General features: G+C 35.6%; 1 protein-coding gene across 1 annotated transcript in view; it reads left to right on the top strand.

The window, feature by feature from the left end:
- SLCO2A1 (solute carrier organic anion transporter family member 2A1) overlaps window positions 1-20,448 on the top strand; it is a 62,370-nt gene that overhangs the window by 23,681 nt on the left and 18,241 nt on the right. The window contains exons 2-8 of the mRNA XM_034439582.3: window positions 2,816-2,953; window positions 6,963-7,125; window positions 10,894-11,106; window positions 14,497-14,595; window positions 17,214-17,347; window positions 18,053-18,131; window positions 20,226-20,390. Coding sequence (XP_034295473.2) covers window positions 2,816-2,953; window positions 6,963-7,125; window positions 10,894-11,106; window positions 14,497-14,595; window positions 17,214-17,347; window positions 18,053-18,131; window positions 20,226-20,390 — 991 coding nt within the window. The remainder of the gene's footprint in view (window positions 1-2,815; window positions 2,954-6,962; window positions 7,126-10,893; window positions 11,107-14,496; window positions 14,596-17,213; window positions 17,348-18,052; window positions 18,132-20,225; window positions 20,391-20,448) is intronic.

Raw genomic sequence — 20,448 nt, 5'->3', positions numbered from 1 at the left:
CATACACACACACACACACACACACACACACACACACACAAAATGTTATTACTATTGCCAGCCTTAGCATTGGAACAGAGGCCAAAGGATCTCATGGATGCCTGTTCTATGTCAAGCATAAACAAATACTGGAAACAATTATGTTTATGATAACCCTTCTAAAAAAGATCAATCGGCAACAATGGGGAATTGAGAATTAGAAAAGCCAAGAGTTGGAAAAAAGTGTTGTATAACTTAATTTGTATATGTCATGTTAATATTTATTTAAACTATGCATCTATTACCAGCTGGGCAATGTGGGTTCTTAATTTATGATCTTAAAGCTCTTTTGCATTTCAAATTTCACGTTGTGATTATTTAGTGATTTATTCAATTTTTATCCTGCTATTATGTTTTATATCGTTTTTGGCTCTTCTTTCACTCAAAAATACATATTTCAATGCCTCTCCCTACCATAATTGACCAAGCAAGAACATAATATCGAACAAGCAAACAGTCACCATCAGCACGTAAGCAAGTTTTTGGTTAAAGATTTTACTACTGCGTTCTCTTTATCAAATATTCCCATAGTTGATCTCTTTATAAAAATTCCAGAAAGGAATTAAAGAAAACTACTGTACTTGGCCATTAAACTTGCATAGTATCATGCCAAGCAGTACTAAAAGCCAGTATTTGCTCAACACAGCCAGATTCATTTGATTCAGGGAGGGGAGAATGCAGTTGCAAGTAGAACAGCAGATCTCCCTAACGTATTTTGCTTACCTGGTTACTGTGAAAGTACCTTGAAGGTACTTTGAATGGCATGAAGCAACTGAAATATTTAGACCTAAAAAAAGAGACTGAGAGGAAATGGGATAGCACCAGTTAAATATCTGGAAGAATGTCACAGAGAAAAAGATTAAGGCCTGTTGTCTGTCTTTTCGGAATTCAGGACAAGGAAGACAAGAGTTATGTTACAGGAAGATAGATCCTATAAATCTGCTTACTATTAAACATGTAATAGTAAGAGCAATGCAACATTGAAAGGAATAAGCAGTTAAGAATGGAATCACAATCACTGGTTGTGTTAAAGCGGGACTCGACAGCCAGATGCTTTACTTTTCATTCATGCATTGAACAGGGGTTGGACTTAATGCCAAAATGGTTCCTTCAGATTCTGTGATTCTATTTTACATGTTATCTTATTTCTTCTTAAAACTTACTTCATTTTTATTGCTGATTTTTCTGATACATATGCTGTTGTAATCTCACAATCTCTATTACCCCGTATTTTTTGGACTATAAAAGGCACCTTTTCCCCCCCAAAAAAGAGGGTGAAAATCTGGGGGTGTTTTATAATCTGAATGTAGCCCCATCCAGCTTCTCAAACGAAGGTTTCAGAGGCTGAAAAAAGCATCAGAAACAAAACTTCAGAAAAGAAGCCCCCAAACAGAGCTTCAGAAAAAAAAGCCTCCAAACAGAGCTTCAGAGGTTTTTTTCTGAAGCTCCATTTCGGAGGCTTTCAGAGGCAGGATTTTTTTTTTCTGAAACAGAGTTTCAGAAGTTTCAGAGTCAGAAAAAAAAGCAAAAAAAGCAAGGCACGGAGCTCACAACCAAGGAACCTGTTGCTAAAATTCATCTCTGGGAACAGCTGATTGGGGGTATTCCGGGAAGCCGATCTACCTGCCAATCAGCTTTTTTCTTATTTTCCTCCCCAAAAATTAAGGTGCGTCTTATGCTCTGGTGCGTCTTATACTCCGAAAAATACGGTATTTCGCTACAATGTTTCTTTAAGGCTTTTTTTTAATACACATTCAAATTGGGTAGGGGTCTTTCATATTTCATTTTTTAAAATGATGGCAAGGAGCTATGCTTTATTTTTATCTTTATTTTATTAATATAACACATTTCAAACAAGCAGGTATTTTTTTTGTTGTGATTGTAGCTGTCAAATCCTAGAAAAGTGTTTTAAACACAAGGAAATACGGACAAAATGAGCCCACTAAGAAAGAAAAGAAAATTTAGCCCAAAGTTACAAAAATGCAAAAAATAAAATAAAATGTTAAAAACTCAAAAGGAACAAAAAAAAAAAAACCAACTCAGAGCAATCCAGTAGGGGAGGAGAGGAAAAATATGGCTGGATCACAGAGTTGGAGGGAAAGAATAACATAAATCCAGGGTTTTTTTAGCCTAATGCCAGATTGATTTCCTTGTTTGTTTTAACAAGCATTTATTTCATGTTAAAAGCAGAACATGAAGACATGATCCCTATGTCAAACAAGAGCTAAATTAATGATTGTTGCATAAAGTTTTGACCATCAGAAGGCAATGCCTTCAGCAATCACAGTCTATATACTGTGTAACCCACTGTCAGTCTGACATGCGACAAAAATTATACAAATCACAAAAGCAAAAAGATTTTTTCCATCTTCCTTACAACTCCTGTCACAATATTTAAACTTTTCTTTCAATATCATAATTCTTGGTATATATATGGTATATATATAGTTGAGCAAGAATCCCAACATTAACAATTAGGTACCTGGATTTGTAGAAATCTCACATTTCACTTTGAGTAAAAATACAACCCCCTCCAGTATTGAAAATGAGAACTCACTGACCTTGAAACCAGCATGTATGGCAATAGATCCCCATTTTTAAAAAAGCTTGTTTTTCAGATAAGCAAACACTTCAGATGTTTGTGACTTTGGTTTTAAGTTTATATAAACATTATATAAAGAATCATCCAACAATATTATCCAGATACAGTATATATTGGTATTTCCTAGCTTTCCATCATGGTAATACATCTAACTATGCATCTTCTTGCTAACAGGTGTTTGTGTTCTGCCATGGCCTGATGCAGCTGTCTCAACTCCTCTACAGTGCTTACTTTAAGAGTAGCTTGACTACCATCGAGAAGCGCTTTGGCCTCTCCAGTTTGTCCTCTGGCTTTATCTCCAGTTTACATGAGGTAATTGTATCAGCGGAACTGCTTCTGGGTGAAGCTGTGGTAGAGTTACTCTAGCTGAACTTCCAAAAAGTGATAGAAATGTGGTTGTATTAGTATCTACTGAATTACATAGGATTAATAGGCTATACATTTTATCACAGATTAATCTGAGAATGTAAAAATGAGGCATAGTGAGTATGGTATATGTCACATGTTATCTATCTCTACACTGTGGATCGTCTAAGATACCATGTTTTCTATGGCATCTAAATTACAAATAAGAAGTAATAAGTAGTATTACAAACATTGTCTATCTGCATCTACATGTGCACTGGGAAGCATAGGGAGTAGAGTACAGGCACTCCACTCTGGGTAATGCATCCAGGACAGGGGCCTTAGGTAATTTCTATGTCAATGAATTATTGTATATTGTAGCATCATCGAGCCACCTATAACATGAGATTTGTATAGCAATGGCTGGATGACTGTGGCAACTTCCCAGAATTCCACAGCCAGCCTGAAGTAAAGTCCACACATCTTAAAGATGCTGAGTTTAAAAAATAAAAGTCTGGAATATGCTACTATAAATTACTAATATGGAAATGATCTTCAAATGGAGGAATCAGCAGCATTGAGGCATTGCCTCTAAATGGATGTATTCGGAGATGTATTTTTTCTGAAATACCTTTTTATTGCAACCTCAAATCAGACCTGGTCCATTAAAAAAAATAGATTACTGGACTTTTGCTTATTTTTCTTATACTGTTTAGTTCCATTCTGTTTGATTTTCAGAGAAATAATTCGTTGATGGAAGGCATCCTGAGCCCTTTACAGAATTTCTTTCCACATTTGAGTAGGTTGGAAAGAATAAAAAGAAGAGCAGAATCACTGATTAGAAATTAAGATAAAAGTATTGTATAATTTCATAAGGAAAAAAGAATTGCCAAATCTCACATTAACTGTGAATATAAAAGCAGTTACATTTTTATCAGCACTTCTCATTAGATAGTGTAATAGGAAAAATGCCTATTTTTTCTGTGAAAAAAATGGATAGCCTATATGTAGCCTATTAATCCAATGTAATTCAGTAGATACTGGTACAACCACATTTCCAGATGCTTCAGATTAGTTTCCATAATTCCTTCAGTTGACCATGATGGTTGGAGCTATGGGAATTAAAGTTTAAGAGGGCTGTAGGTTACTGGCTTTTGTTTCTGATGATTACAATAATAACCATGCATTTCTTTCAGATTGCTCAGTTACTTATTATTATTATTATTATTATTATTATTATTATTATTATTATTATTATTATTATTTCTATGCCGCCCACTCTCCGAGGACTCTGGGCGGCTTACACCAAAGACAGTATACTAAATAGCATATTGCCCCCAACAATCTGGGTCCTCATTTTACCGACCTCAGAAGGATGGAAGGCTGAGTCAACCTTGAGCTGGTGAGATTTGATCTGCTGATCTGCTGAACTAGCAGTCAGCTGAAGTAGCTGCAGTAGTGCACCCTAACCACTGCGCCACCTTGGCTCTTTACATGATGGGTAAAATGCCAGAGTTAGAATCCTTGAACTCCTTCTCAACTAATTTCTTTTTAACCTATTTTATTCAAGATTCCAAATTGTTGCTTCTAGAGATTTCTGGTTCCCACATTTGGGTAGGTTGGAAAGAATAATCCTCTTTTGAGGAACGGATTTAAGGACTTTTCTCCTGGACTTAAAAGTGGCAATAAATCTCTTCTAAGATGCAAAGTGAAGACAAACGTTTTTACCTTTCATTGTGGTGAATGTTAAAATATTTCTATTAACTCACCATAGTATTAAGTTTGTTGTTCAGGATTGTTTTAGGGTACCTTCCCCTAACTATGACTCTCCAGATGCATTGAAATGAAAAAAATTCCAATCAGGGTTTATATTAGCCATTCTGATCAAACATTCTGGAAAGTCAATTGCAATGTGTCTGGTAGCCCATTGGCCAGTCAAGACTGGTTTTTTTACACAATTCCCAGAGCTATTTTATGAAGGTTATTCCTGTATAGAGGTTTATAGCTGAAAGTTTTATTTTGGGAAGAGCAGAGTATGTAGCTCAGTGTCAGAGGACATGATTTTCATTCCTGAAGAAGGCCTAAAGTTCAATTTTTAGCATCCTAAAATAGGCATTAGAGAGCCACTACCAGTCAGCATGATGTGATGTTGTTGGTATGTTAGGTATGTCTGAGTACACATTGATTTTTACACATCTCTGCAAATTTCAGTTCCATGCCATTTGCTTTTCTAAGGGAATAGGTGTTTTCTATGAGAATCATTGGAAAGTCTTGAAACTGGGCAATCAAAAGACTGTATATGTAGAAGTGGATCCCATTAAGATGAGCTGATACATGTAAAGACTGGATTCACACAAATTGTGTGTTGTTTGGATTTGTCATATGACCCCACTGTGATTTATTCTGTAAACTATAAAATATGTAGAAATTCAACAAAATGCCTGCAGATGCAGTTCTAAAAATCAGTAGAAATGTTTTGCAACTAATATGTTACAAACATCAAAACTCTTTGTCTCAAACTGAACAGCCTCCAGATGTGTGGACTACAATTCCTAGAATTTTCAGCAAAGGCCATTCTGGCAAGAAATTTTAGGAGCTGGTCCACATACCTGGAGGACACCCAACAGAAAGCTGTTCCAACAGAACTCCAAGCACATTGCCTCGTTTACGGTAGGAAACACAGGAACTTCTTAAATATTTTTTATATTAAAAAGATGTGGTCTTACTCTTGAGGGTCACCATAATGTCTGCTTTGTGATGTTCTTCCCCGAAAATGCCTTCATGGTCATATTTATTCTAGCCCACAAACAGCTATCTTTACTGTCCTGCCAAGTACATATGTTTTTGCTTGGAACTATTTTTCATGCTTTTTCTACAAGCTCCCCTGCCTGATCACTGGCATTGTAGGTTTTCTTGGCTATGTGTTAGAATAATTCCAATAGCTGGGCCAAAAAAAAAAAATGTTTCTAATGTACAGATGGAATAATAGAAAAATATTTGGATGAAAGGGTTGAAATTTACATTACTATAATCTTAAATATTTTTAAAATAAAAACTATTAATATATGTCAACGGAGATTGTCCATAATATGGACAATCAAATTTATGTTGGAAATGTGAACAACAAGAAGGGACATTTTATCATCTCTGATGAATGTGTCAAAAGCTAGAAAATTCTGAATTCAAATACATTCATTAACTAAAAGAATTTAAAGGTTAATATCAAAATGGAGTGAGATGTTTTTCTTTTAGGATTGATGGACAAATAATTGAAAAAAAGTCATGGAACTTATTTTTATATATAATAATTGATAGAACTTGCTGAGGAGGCTAAATTGACTTCTTTGATCAGAGAAATGACAACATCTATATTAAATGCTGACTGAGGCCCCTTATAGACTTTTTGCTTGAAACAGAAAATAATGAATTTATGATTTATGCTTTGAGGATTAAATAGATTATAGAAAGAAGAGAGTTATGCTGTAGTAATAGAAGAAGACGTAAACCTGTAATAGAATTTATATCTGCTGTAAAGATCAGAAGCTAATTCTTTGCATCTTTTTTCTTTTGTTTCTTTTTTTAAAACTTGTCTCTCCTTTTGTGCATTTTTAGCTTTCTCTTTGATTTCTATATTCTTCTTTTCTCTTTTTCACTTTATATTGATTTGTATTAGTATTACATTAAAAAAAATCTTATAAAATTGTATATTAAAAAAACGATTCCATTAGCTGTAAAACCAAGAAAGGATGACAGTGTATATGTGCATTAATGGTGTGTGTGTGTGTGTGTGTGTGTGTGTGTATGAATCCACAATTAGAGAATCTGTTCTCGTTCTATCTAAGACAGAAAACAAGCAAATGAAGGAGGAAAAGAAGAGATCCAAATGATCCTCCTCCTCCTTATCATGTGGAGTCATTAACCTGTGTCCTCCTTTGGGACTCTCTTAACAAATCTGTATATTTTTGTCTCTCCACAGATTGGCAATGTCATCCTCATCATCTTTGTGAGCTACTTTGGTAGTCGAGTTCATCGACCTCGGATCATTGGCCTGGGAGGTCTGCTGTTGGCACTAGGGGCCTTCCTTTTGACTCTTCCGCATTTCCTTTCTGGTCGATACGAATATTCTTCAGCACAAATCAGTATGTAACTTTCTTTAACTCTTTTCTTCTCCAAGCCCTTTGTAGATATTTAAAAGTTTAGTGGAGCTCCCTACCTTTTTTTTTTTTTTTTGCTTTTACTTTCTTTCCTTCAATTTGGAAGGATCCCAAAATTCTTGATTTGTTCTTGTTAAATCCTGTGGGATTTAACACAGAATCCTGTGATTCTGCCTAGCAGGTAAGTCTGGAAGGTTAGTTGCATGTTAAAGTAACTTGGCCTTTGGCCATCTTAACTTCCAACGTTCCCTGCAGGGCTATGTGCAGTCTCTGTGTAATGACTTGTCTACTCTGAGCATGCCAAGCTGGATCAGGACCAGTTGAATCAGAAGCAGTGCAAGTTTTGGGTTTCATTAATTATTGTTCTATATATTGAATTGCTGCTCTGAAAGTATCAGGATTCTTTGATGCTACCAAAATGAGTTGAAACTGTCTGCAGATAGAGAAGTAATGGTAATCAGGATATTGCTTCATAGTACAAGCTTTTTTTGTGGAAAAGTCTGATAAAAAGAGAATGTTCAATATATATATGATATAGTATTTTATCTGTATTAAGGAAAACATCAATAGGAAAAACAAAACAAAGAAAAAAAGGGAAAGGAACAGAATACATATACATACATAGCAATATATCGTAATTATCCATCTATGTTATTTATCTTTTTTAAGCTTAATGCCATAATTGATGATATATAAGCTTTACATTGAGATGAAGATTGAAATGAAAATTCAAAAGTTGAGATTTGATATGATTATAAAAAAAAAATTAAAAAACAAAAAAAATGTGCCTAAGAAAAAAATTATTATTGCCCTCTCTTTTTGGTTCTTTTTTTCCTCTACTTTAATATTGCTATAGTGCATTATGTTTTAAACTTCCGTATTATTGCTCATTTCTATTTAGACTTAAAAGGAAACTATTGATTTATACATTGATTTGTTATATAGTCAGCTTGGCTTCCGGCATTTCCCATATTTCCTTTTAATATCAGGTAGAAACAAGGAGCCTGATGTACTTACTCGAAAAGAGTTCAACATCAGGTTGGCAGGAGCAATTGTTTCTAGTGAAATCAGCTGGATTTGATTGCTCAGTCGCCAAGGATTTGGATTCAAATTCTGAATTTGTAAACAGTATGCTATTCATCAAAAAACAACTCAGGATGATGGGTAAGATAATTCATTTAGGAAGCATTGACAGGTACATTTGGCGTCTCCTAAACTTCTAAACATGTAATAGTATCTTTTACGCGGTCATGATATTTATCTATAAAGTATCCAGCAAGTATGCAGGAAAACATTATTCTCATTTGTTCCTGGAAGAAGAAATCTGGATATTCACAGTCACTGACAAGCACAAGCATAACATCTTACAGCATTTTCTCGAGATTTTTGTTATAACTCTCATTTTACAGAGCCATCTTTATGCAAACCATGATGGAATAAAATTACTGGAAAGTACCTTTATAGAAAATGCTATGATCTTGAAAATGCTTATGAATTTGGTAAGAAAGATCTTGGCAGAAGATTCAGCAAAAATGTTATTACCTAGATTGTGGATTTTTATTTACTATGGCTCTGCAAATCTTTCAAAAGATTGCCTTAGAACACATGAAAGCATGTATGAATTATCTCTTCAAATAATTAAAGAAGCTTAGTCTCTTTCTAAACCTGCACAATTGCTTTGAAAGTAGCTCCAAGCTTCTCTCTCTCTTTCTCTTTCTCTCTCTCTCTCTCTCTCTCTCTCTCTCTCTCTCTCCCCCTCCCTCCCTCCCTCCCTCCCTAACCATGCACACGACCTTCACATTATTCTCAGTAAAATGAAGTGGCCATTTCATATTAAGCTAAGAAAAACAAAGAAAATTGTGTATTTACCTCCTCGATGCTCCGCTGCAGGCAATAGTTCCAAAATGCTACTGTATTATGGATATTATGGACTATCATTAGTCAAAATCAAAAAAAAAACATTTCATCCAAATGATCATGCCAAACAATCTTTAGAAACAAAAATTAAGGCTAATGAAGAGGTTCTGAAGATCTTGGGGAAGATGTAATCAGTTCTCTGGAGACAAAGTCATTATATAAAGTTCACTTGTTAATGGTAAAGGCAATAAAGACCTCTCTCATCTTTCGGGGAATTTCTGGGAATTGAGACTGGGCATTTTCAGTTATGTTTATTAGACATATTCAAGCTAAATGATCTTCTGGACCATACCTCCTTAATAAATAATATATAAGAATATATTCTTAGGTGTATTGAGGCATTTTTAAACATAGTTTTCTTCATCATGGAATGTATTCATTTTTATAAGTTTGCCTCCAGTATACTTTTCTAAGTAGGGTTGTTTGTTGTTTCTAATGAACAATTCTTAGTTACCGCTTAAATGTCATCTGTAGATTCATTTCAATTCCACATGTATATATACAGTATAAAACATATTTACCTCAATTGTATGTGTGTGAGGGCAGTAAACCATTTTCTTTTCCAGAAAGATCCTTTCTGATCTCCTCAGAATCTCTTCAGTAAGAGATGGGAAGTGAAAATTAAGAGCATTTATATAAACAAACAAAAAAGAAATTGTTGGATTGTATTATTTTTCTCATTTACCTCCAAACAGTTGCAATTTTAAAAATTGTACTTTGTCATGAAATGTGTCTCAAACATGTGGGAATTGAATTATACAAAAAAAAAAAAAAAAAAAAATTGAAAATTGAAATTTTTATGAAGGCTCCTACATTCTGGAATTACATCCTGGCCTCCTGTGCTGTAATATTGTTGCTGTAATTAATTTATATGGAAATGTTAGTACAGTGTATTAAGTGAATTCCCTTCATTAACTGCTCAGCATGTTTTGTTTTGCTCACTTTCAAATTCATAGAAGTACACAAACCTGCATGGTAATTCATTAAGTGCTGAAAAATTGTGGTAATATTTGAACTAACAGTGAAAATACAAATAAGAAGACCTAGGTTGTAGGAAAACTGAATGAAAGGCAAGGACATTATGTGTGTTTTAACTTTGCTTAGGTCCTATAATAACTATCCTCTTGTCTTTTGATGCGTCTCTGCTTTTCCTCCCTTCACCCTTAGAACCCCAGTTCCAAAAATATTTCTGAACATACCCCTGTCATATCTTGACAGAACAATTGATGACAGGTACTAATTAAACTAAAAAAGTTTATAGGTCTGGCAATTCTCCAGCAATCCAGGAATGAGAAACCATTAAGCAAATTTAAAGATATAATTCACCTTTCATGTCTATCTTGATCTTGCTAGTAGATCCCTGAGATTACAAGAGTTGCAGTTGTTACCACCCATGATGTTGCTCTTACAAAGGATTATTCTGAATGAGTGTTAGCCAGCATAAGGTGCTTCAGGTGCTTGTGGGAGTTTTCAGCTTTCTCCCCCTCCTCCTCCAAAATGTTCACTTTCCACTTGTGAGGCCTTTAGATCCCAAAGAGAGTTATTGTGCCCCCAGAGCCCCTGTTGTTAAATGAGTCTTTGTTCTTCTGGACCCTAAATATGCATACCAATAATCATAGGAAATGTGTCTTGTGCTACCTCCTCAATCCATCACTTTTTTCAGTGCCGTTGTAACTTTGAACAGTCACTAAATGAATTGTTGTAAGTCAAGGACTACCTGTAGTAATTTTCTTTTTCAAACAAAAATGCTAACATAGGATTTAATATAAGAATTTAGCATCATAAAGAGTTAATTCCCAGTGTGTTCCTCTGAAATTATTGTTGATTTTGTTACAGATAACCAAAGCAGCCAGTCCAGATTAGAGCTCTGCCAAGGAGGATTTAAGTGTTTGAATGCCACTGTGAACATCCAGGCAGAGGCCACTATCATGTGGGGATTAATGATACTTGCCCAACTCTTGGCTGGAATTGGAACAGTCCCTATCCAGCCTTTTGGAATTTCCTATGTGGATGACTTCGCTGAGCCAAACAATTCTGCTTTGTACATAGGTAAATATTTGTTTGAAAGTTGTACTGTAACATCCTTATTGTCTGGTTTGTATTGCTTTAATATCAGTGTGGTGCTGGCTGAGAAGGTATCTGCTAAGCGCTGGCTGGGGGATTCTGGGAGTTGAAGTCCACCCATCTTCAAGCTTCCAAGGTTAAGAAACACTGTGCTAAGCAAATTGTCATGGATGTGTCACTGATGCAGAAGAACTGTTTTTGATGTAACATAAGTCAGGAACATAATCTTGTAATAAAAATCTCTGTCCAGGAAGGAGGTGAGACCCATATTCAATTGTGGTAACTATTGACAACATGATGACAGACTTAAGGTGTGTTCTGATAGGTAATGCAGCTTTTGCCTCATGAACTTCTCTTATGAAAAGAATCTTAAGAAATAAACTTAGAGGTTTTCTGCCATAATATCTGTGGCCATTGGCATTTCGTACGGTAAGGTTTTTGCAGTTTCATTGCACACTTGATCCTCCAGAACTGATGTTTTGCGGCCTTTACCAGTAACAGTCTTCTGGCAATTGCCAGATACCAACTCACCACAGCATATCCAGCAATTGCAGCATTATATGCTGTATGGTAGCACCAGTGTTGATACCTCTTTAAAATAACCCACTGCCCTATGTGATGAAGCAAGTTGTCCATCTGTCTGATGCTCCTGTGTCTTCTTACTAGATGCAATTTCTGTTAAGCTTAAGCAGGAAAAGAGAGGAAGGGGACAAACTGGCAGCCACAAGGCTGACCTACATGCATAAAGACATGCTGTACAAATGCTTAGTTACCAGTCAAACTCTAAATGCTCTTAAGTAATTTTACCACATGTTTTAATTTGGTATTTGTTAATTAAAACAAGGCTTTTGTTTGTTGTTTGGATTCAGTTCAAGGAGGCTTGTTATTTTGAACAAGAGACTGAGACAAAAGGCTTTTCCTCCTCTTAAGCCCCCCCCCCCCCCATTTTCAGCCTTTAAAAGAATGATTTAAAAATGGAATAGATATAGTAGGTATGGATCAAAACTGATAAAACCAGTTACATCCTGGTTTTGTTTCTATGATTCTTTGGTCATCTATCAATCATCTCATCTTTGTTATTGGTATGCCAGTGTTAGTTGCCAGTCCTTATGCTAAGAGAAAACAAGACCACTGTAACATTTGCTATTCCCACTTGGTGATCCATATCCTGCCAGAAGCACATTACTAGCAGATCTTGTGGTCCTAATTCATGGTGTTCCAGAATTATTAAGGGTAATACCAAGTGGCCATTTCCTTCGTCTCCCATTAAATATCCAGTTCCATTGGGAAGTCATCACCAATCACTTTCTTTTACATGGAGAAAGTAAGATTTTAACAGATACTAGACCCATGTTTAACACTGGGTTATTTTTATAAGTAGTTGGTCTATGTATGTTCAGAGAAAAACCAACTGATAGTCAAGTTACTTTTAGATACAGGCTTAACCTTATTCCAAAAAAGCACTAAACCAATATTCAGAAGCAGCCAAAACAACATTTGACAGGTGTTTGAGTGTTGTGCTATGAAGGAGGAGAAAGGACCATCTTTTCCCTGCTTCACTTGCTGTTCTTCCCACCCCATCTTGCTCTTCAGCTGCTGCTCAGGCTTATAAGTATAAGCATAGTGTGGCAATCTGGTTTATAAGGTCCATAACAGCTGCTGGGATGCATCTCCTTCGCTACCATCAAATAGTTGGTGAAGGGCATCAGATTGTATCTACAACATAAATATAAACTCTGGATACAAATACTATTTTAACAATGGCACAACTAAAAATGATTTAAGGTTGGCCTGATTGGTTAGGCATGTATACAATATTATGATGATTCTCGAGGAAAAAAGATTGCTCAGCAGTTAGATATAAATTAGGAAAGATTATTTGGCATAGTATAAGGATGTTTCTTTCCTCAATACAAAAAAGTCCTTGAATTATTGTTGCTCTTATGCCATTTCATATCATTTTTAGGACAATGGGAACTTTCAACTCTTTATTCAGGGATTCGGTTGTCCTTATGCATGCAAAATATTAGTTTGAAAGACTTCATGAGCAAAAAATTATATTTAGCAGCTGAAAATGGATGAAAACATTAGAAAAACATTAGAATAACAGAATTCGGAAGGGACCTTGGAGGTCCAACCTCCTGCTTAGGCAGAAAACCTTACACCACTTCAGACAAATGGTTACCCAACATCTTCTTTAAAACTTCCAGTGTTGGAACATTTACAACTTCTGGAGGCAAGTTGTTCCACTGATTAATTGTTCTAACTGTCAGGAAATTTCTCCTTAGTTCTAAGTTGCTTCTCTCCTTGATTAGTTTCCACCCATTGCTTCTTGTCCTACCCTCGGGTGCTTTGGAGAATAACTTGCCTCCCTCTTCTTTGTGGCAGCCCCTGAGATATTGGAACACAGCTATCATGTTTCCCCTAGTCTTCTTTTCATTAAAGTAGACATACCCAGTTCCTGCAACCGTTCTTCATATGTTTTAGCCTCCAGTCCCCTAATCATCTTTGTTGTTCTTCTCTGCACTCTTTCTAGGGTTTCAACATCTTTTTTACATCATGGCGACCAAAACTGGATGCAATATTCCAAGTGTGGCCTTACCAAGGCATTATAAAGTGGTATTAATACTTCATGTGATCTTGATTCTATCCCTCTGTTTATGCAGCCTAGAACTGTGTTGGCTTTTTTGGCAGCTGATGCATACTGCTGGCTCATATTTACAGGGTTGTCCACTAGGACTCCAAGATCCCTCTCACAGTTACTACTATTGAGCAAGGTACCACATATACTGTACCTGTGCATTTTGTTTTTCTTGCCTAAATGTAGAACCTTACTTTTTTCACCATTGAATTTCATTTTGTTAGATAGTGCCCAATGTTCAAGTCTGTCAAGATCCTTCTGTATCTTAAGCCTATCTTCTGGAGTGTTGGCTATTTCTGCCAGCTTGGTATCATCTGCAAATTTGATGAGTTCCCCATCTATCTCCTTGTCAACCATCTATCCCCTCGTGCAACTCCCCTCAATAAGTTGCAAGTATGCTCTAGGTCCAAATTCTTCCAGCTTTAGTGTTCCTGCCCTGCATTGCGCTATGTGATTTTGTGCATTTAAAGTGGAGATGCTTTTTATTTTTGGAAAATTGTTAGGGGTTTCTTTCAGTGCCAAATAAGAGTGGATTTGCTAAAGAAGATCTGTAACAATCTACTGCAGTAAGTCTTAATTATACAATTTATTTTACCACAGTACTCTACCCAGGTAGTTTGTAGTACAAAAAAATATTCATATCAAGTCTGGGAAGAATTAAGACCAATGAATTATCATTGAAAAAAAATATTCCATGCAAAATAATACACTTTTTCATTTTTTTTTCTTTTCAGCAATCTTATTTTCCATCTCAGTGTTTGGTCCAGCTTTTGGCTACCTACTTGGCTCTGCAGCATTGAAGATTTTTGTGGATTTTGGACGGGTTAGCCAGAGTAAGTGTTTGGTTTAATTTAGGGAAGCCATGGGCTCTCACACATAAGCTTTGAATAACCAGAGACCTGAAAATTAAGCTACAATCACACAGAATATGTTCCTGTCTCCATTTGCCACTTGCAAGCATATTTTTGAGACACTGTGAAATTCTGCAGTTCTTTGTTCTTGAAGCAAAAAGCCATTTATGCCTCCTTGTTCAGAAACAGTAGGAAGTATGCAGATATGTTTATTAGAATATTATTCTAATATGAATATTATCAAATTGGGAGGAGGTAATTTTGTTGTCGCATAATAAAGTCAGTTGGATATGCATATATAAACTACTCTGGCTTGAATAATGCTTCGAATGAGATATTATCTTGTATTTGTGGATAATAGGCATGTAATGTGTTGACAAGGACTCAGATCAAATTTACAGAAACTGTGTGTCAAGATGGATCCCTTGAATGGAGAGATCGGCTTCAATCTTTTCTTATCCAATTCTCCCATATCCAATCTAACCAAATATCATTTCTTGATACATCTCTATTATTTATCATTGAATTTCTAGGGAGAAATTCACATTTTATTATAATAGGTTTTGTGGAATATGCATCAAATTAAGAATTTGGATTTATAAGCTTACAGTAAGTGTAATGTAACATGTGGATGACCTTGGGAAATGACGGGAAAAGATTCTGCATAGGAAAGAATCAGACAAGAAAGTCAGGAGCCCCCAGTGGCTTAACAGTCAGAGGAAGAAACTTAGAAAGGACCTTCCCTAATTGATCAAGCAGTTAAAAGTAGCAGCAGAAAGTTTGTGATGTCAGGTAAATCAGACAGGAACATCCTGGCAGACTGGAATTTCAGAATGGTTGCTGACATCTTGTCCTATATTAAGCAAATAAATGAGCTGAGAGCGGGAAGTGGCAATGGGTTTCTTTTCATTAGTTGCCCCTTGATTATGTCACCCAATTTTGAGTGGGCTAGTCACATCCAGGAAATTTATACCATTGTTTAAATGGGGTGTGGGTTCTTCTTGCCTGCATGCTTTTTAATGAAGAAGGGCAGGAAACCTGGACAGAGCTGGAAAAATCTGAAGATTGCTATTTATTCCTTCCTGCTCATTAACAATGTGGAGCGACACTTTCTATGCCAGCTTCAGTGATCTGCAGCCTGTTTGAAGCAAGACCTCCTGCTGAGAGGATGTCCGCTCTCAAAATACACTGATTTGAGGTCCCTTCTCTAAGATCTCAGGAGAATAGTGGCTCCAAATGTTGGCTCTATTAAGACAGCTGCTCTAATGAGATTCTTTTCAGAGAAAGGCCAGTTAATATTTCCAGCTATGTTGACTATTTATATTGTTGGCTATCAGTTTAAAAAATCATCAGGTGTCTAGAATTTTTTTTCGGAATAGAACGGTTTCTATAATTAATACAGCAATTCCACAAGTGAATGCGACATGCCACATTGCCTCTCTGTACCTCACATTTCCGGTGTAGACTATTAAAAGTCTGTATTTTAAACAAATGCCTTTCACCACGTGATACTACTAAGTTTCTGCCTCATCAGAAGTTCATATTTGGTGCCTGGTCCTATAGATAGGTTTTCTTTTGGTTTCTCCATTACTTATGGTTCTTTATTCACAATTCCATTAGAGGTTGTTTCTTCTAAGAAATTGTCATTAGATAATATTTCCTGTCAATTATTAGAGCAGTTTTTCCTTAAAAATTCTGAATCACTTCTTCAATCCAACTTAATGAAATTATACTAAATAATACATATTTATTTCATTTCAGTCACAGACCAGCATAAAACTAACAATATAACAGTAACTCTAAAATAGAAAAAAAAATTAAAAATCATAATAACAAAATAAGGTAAAATAAAATTATTAATGTAAAATTTCAAAATACAGGAATCAAAACTTGAGGGAGACCCTGTAAAATTACAATCGATATTACCATCAATCAACTAAATACCATAGATAACTAAGATAGAAACGATAGAAACTATAAAAAAACATAAGTAATACTAGATTTGTAAAACACTATTAAAATGTAAAGCTATGCTAACTTGCATTAAAACTAATACTTGCTGAAGTCCTGCTAAGGTTTGTTGGAATTATGACAATTATAATCCAACTAACTAAACAAAGAAATATTGTTAGGGTTAGGGTTAGGATTACTGAATAATAGATAATTGTGGTTGACTATAACTTTAAAGAAGGGAGGATGGGAAACAGGACCACAGATCAAATGTGACAGCATTGCTGGCTTTTTTTTTTTTTTTTAAGAAATCCTGTGATGGATTGGTCTGTGAGAAAATAGATTCTAACAATAGAAAGAATTTGAATTTTATGGCATTTGGCCACTGAACAAGAAGGATCATATTTTCTGTATGCCAATTCTGTATTGGCAGAATTGTAATGTAACTTCTTGGTAACAAATTACTTAATGCAGATTTCTCCAGTCTGGTACCTTCCAGATACAATGGGATTACAATTCACAAGGTGACTTTGGGTCATGCTTCCTGAGAATTCGGGGAATTGCAGATCCAGTACATTTTAAAAATGCCAGGTTAGAAGTCTGGTCTGGTGACTTCACTGTGTGATTTGCTTTTCCCATATGTCTCTTAGAGGATGTAAACCTGACCCCAAGTGACCCACGTTGGATTGGAGCATGGTGGTTGGGTCTTCTTGTTGCTGCTGGTTGTTTGCTACTCTGTTCCATTCCCTATTTCTTCTTCCCTCGATATATGCTGAAAGGGAAGGTAAGTCTCAAATATTGCATTGGAGATGATCTTGCTAAATTGCCACTGTCATGTCCATAATGGAATATAGCATGTTATATAAGAGAAAAATACCTATTTACTTTCACTTTGCCAGTGGGAAGTGATTATTTCTTGTTCTAGATTAGCCATTTTTTGAAAAAGTATAAACTCTTTTTTTACTGTCCTCAAACTGCCTCAAACTGTCCTCATTTTAATATATGAATTAAATTCATAGACAAACATCTTGATATACATAATGAAAACAATAGATCCAGAGATAATGAAAAGATAAAAATGATACTACATGTTAGTTAAGCCATATAGGATTTTATAAATAAAACAAATTTATTTTGACATGGAAGGCAACTGGAAGCCAATGCAGCCAATGTTGCACAAGGCCACCAGATTTCCAAAATAAGCTTGGATACTGCATTTTGGACATGCTGCAGTTTATATTCCGTGACCTTCCAAATGACCTTCTGTTTTCTTACATTAAAAAGCCTTATTTCATTAATCTTTTTCCATCACATTAAACTTTTGCTTTCTGCTACCTGCTCCTTAACAGTCCTTCCTAGCAATCTCAGGTCTTCAAAGAGGAATCCCAAAAATGTGGTAATGCTTTAAAACAGAACCTGGAAAAAAATTCACTGATCCCCAGCAGTGAATTTTTTTTTTTTAAAAAAAAAAATCTTTCTCTTCCATCAGAAAGCATCTGAAGCAGATATCTTGAAGAAGATTGAGAAAACAAAGGCAGAGGAAGAGTCCCTGATGGTTTTTATCAAAAGTAAAGTAATTTTAATGAAAGTGTATTTCCAATAAAAGTAAATGATTGTTTTGCTAAATAATTATACCTATTTAGGGGGGAAACAACAAAATATGTACATATGCAACCATCCTGTTCATATTTGCAAGTTTAATATGGATTAATTGTTTGATAGTTCAAGTCAATCCATACCAGATTTCATTCAATTTTTGTAGCAATATTGAAAACTAAACTAAACTAAACAGGATAACTAAAAATAGCTATTTATTTCTTACTCGTTCTATTATGATTTGAGATAGCCATCTAATCGACTCATCTTTCAGTATTTTTAGGTGACATCATAGTAGCTGGCCTAGCTGGTAGAGGAATTTTAAAATTCTACTCCAAGAGACAATAGATATTCCACACTGAATGAAATATGATTGAAAAAAATGCCCTAATAATCAGTTAGGCATACTGTATAGTAATCTTACAAAATTGTTCACTAGTTCCAACTGATGGCTAACTCAGCTGTTTGGCACATATCTTCTAATAGTTTTTTTTTCAAAATAGAAATCTCATTTCCAAGTAAAGTGTTCAGTACTTTGTAAGCTAATGTATATGCACATGACTTTTTATAATATACAGGTACTCCTCGACTTACGACCATAATTGAGCCCAAAATTTCTGTTGCTAAGCAAGACAGCCATTAAATGAATTTTGTCCCATTTTATGACCTTTCTTGCCACAGTTGTTAAGTGAACCACTGTACTTGTTAAGTTAATATCATGGTTGTTAAGTGAATCTAACTTCCCTATGGACTTTGCATGTCAGAAGGTCACAAAAGATGACCACATGACCTTGGGACATTGCAACTATCATAAAGAGGAATCAATTGCCAAACATCTGAATTTTTATCCCATGACTATAGGGATGCTGCCACGGTCATAAGTGTGAAAAACGGTCAAAAGTCACTTTTTCAAATGTAACTTGAATGATCACTAAATGAACTGTTTAAATCAAGGACCACCCGTATAAGATAAATCTAATTGAGCTAGTTTGGCATACTAAAGAATAAGACTTGAAACTGGAAGGCTTTGAATTCTAGACCCAGTTTTGGCACAAAGCCAGTCCTAAGAAGCTAGAAATGGCAAACCACTTTGAGGGAGGGGGGGAACTTGCCAAGTAATTGCAGGGACATGTCCAGGCAGTTTACGAGAATCAGACATGATTGAATGGAAAAAAGTTTAATCTCAAACTTTCCATACAGCATCTGAGATTGAAGTTTCTGCTGAGATACAGAGAGCTAATCTTAGAGATTACTCTATAACCTTGGTTCCTTCTTCCCATCCGATGCTTGCTTTCCAAAAGTAATTTTATACTTTGTTGATATTGATTTTGCTTGTTGACTTTTACTTGATGAGCATAGTGAAAAGTCCACAAGGTAGAGGAATATAGCTCTGAATGAGATATGTGCCTTAACAGTTTGAGAATTTTAGACTTAAGTCTCTTAGACTCCAATTCAGAGATAACTCTCAACATAAGACAGTGAAAGTATGAGTAAATGTTATCTGTGTTAGCTATCTTATACACTTCTTTAGCACTATTGTGAGATGGAAGGGAAAGGAGACAAAGAGGGAAAAAAGATTCTAAAGAGCCTTGTCTTTCCCCTCATACTCTTGTCTTTTTTTTTTTTTTTCCATGATCTTTTAGCAGAAAACCATTAAACCCAAATCAATCAAGCCTGGTCTTCTCCAGTCTAGTGGTTTCCAGATATGTTGAACTTCAACCCTACATTTTCACCTAGTTAAATACATCTGAAGAATATCAGATTGGGGAACCTTAGTCTAGGAAAGCATAAGCATCTTTAAGAATAGACACCAGGTTGTTGTTAGTTGCGAAGTCATGTCTGACCCATCGCAACCGCATAGACAACATTCCTCCAGGTTTTCCTGTCCTCTACCATCCTCTGGAGTCCATTTAAGCTCAAGACACCAGGTAGACCTACCTTAAGAATTGGTCTTCTTGTTGTAACTGACATCCTTAATAAGATGCTATAATAATTCTTTGGGTGTACCCATGTCCTGAAGCCCTTTTCCTTTTTTAAACTTCATACTCTTCTATTTTTATTTTCAGAGTTCCCACAAGGCTTCTTAAGACTGCTCCTCAATCCACTCTTCATTTTGCTGGTCTTGACACAATGCAGCTTCTCCTCTATTCTTGCTGGGCTCGCTACCTTCCTCAACAAGTACTTGGAAAAACAATTTGGTGTTACCTCCTCTTATGCTAACTTCCTCATTGGTAAGGAAACTAGAATAACCCATCTAATTTGAGATAGTGGCTGAGGCTTTTTGAGAAC

Source organism: Pantherophis guttatus, chromosome 6 (assembly GCF_059756535.1).
Source record: "Pantherophis guttatus breed Tessera chromosome 6, ASM5975653v1, whole genome shotgun sequence".
NCBI lineage: Eukaryota > Metazoa > Chordata > Lepidosauria > Squamata > Colubridae > Pantherophis > Pantherophis guttatus.
This window is presented reverse-complemented; position numbering and strand designations above follow the sequence as displayed.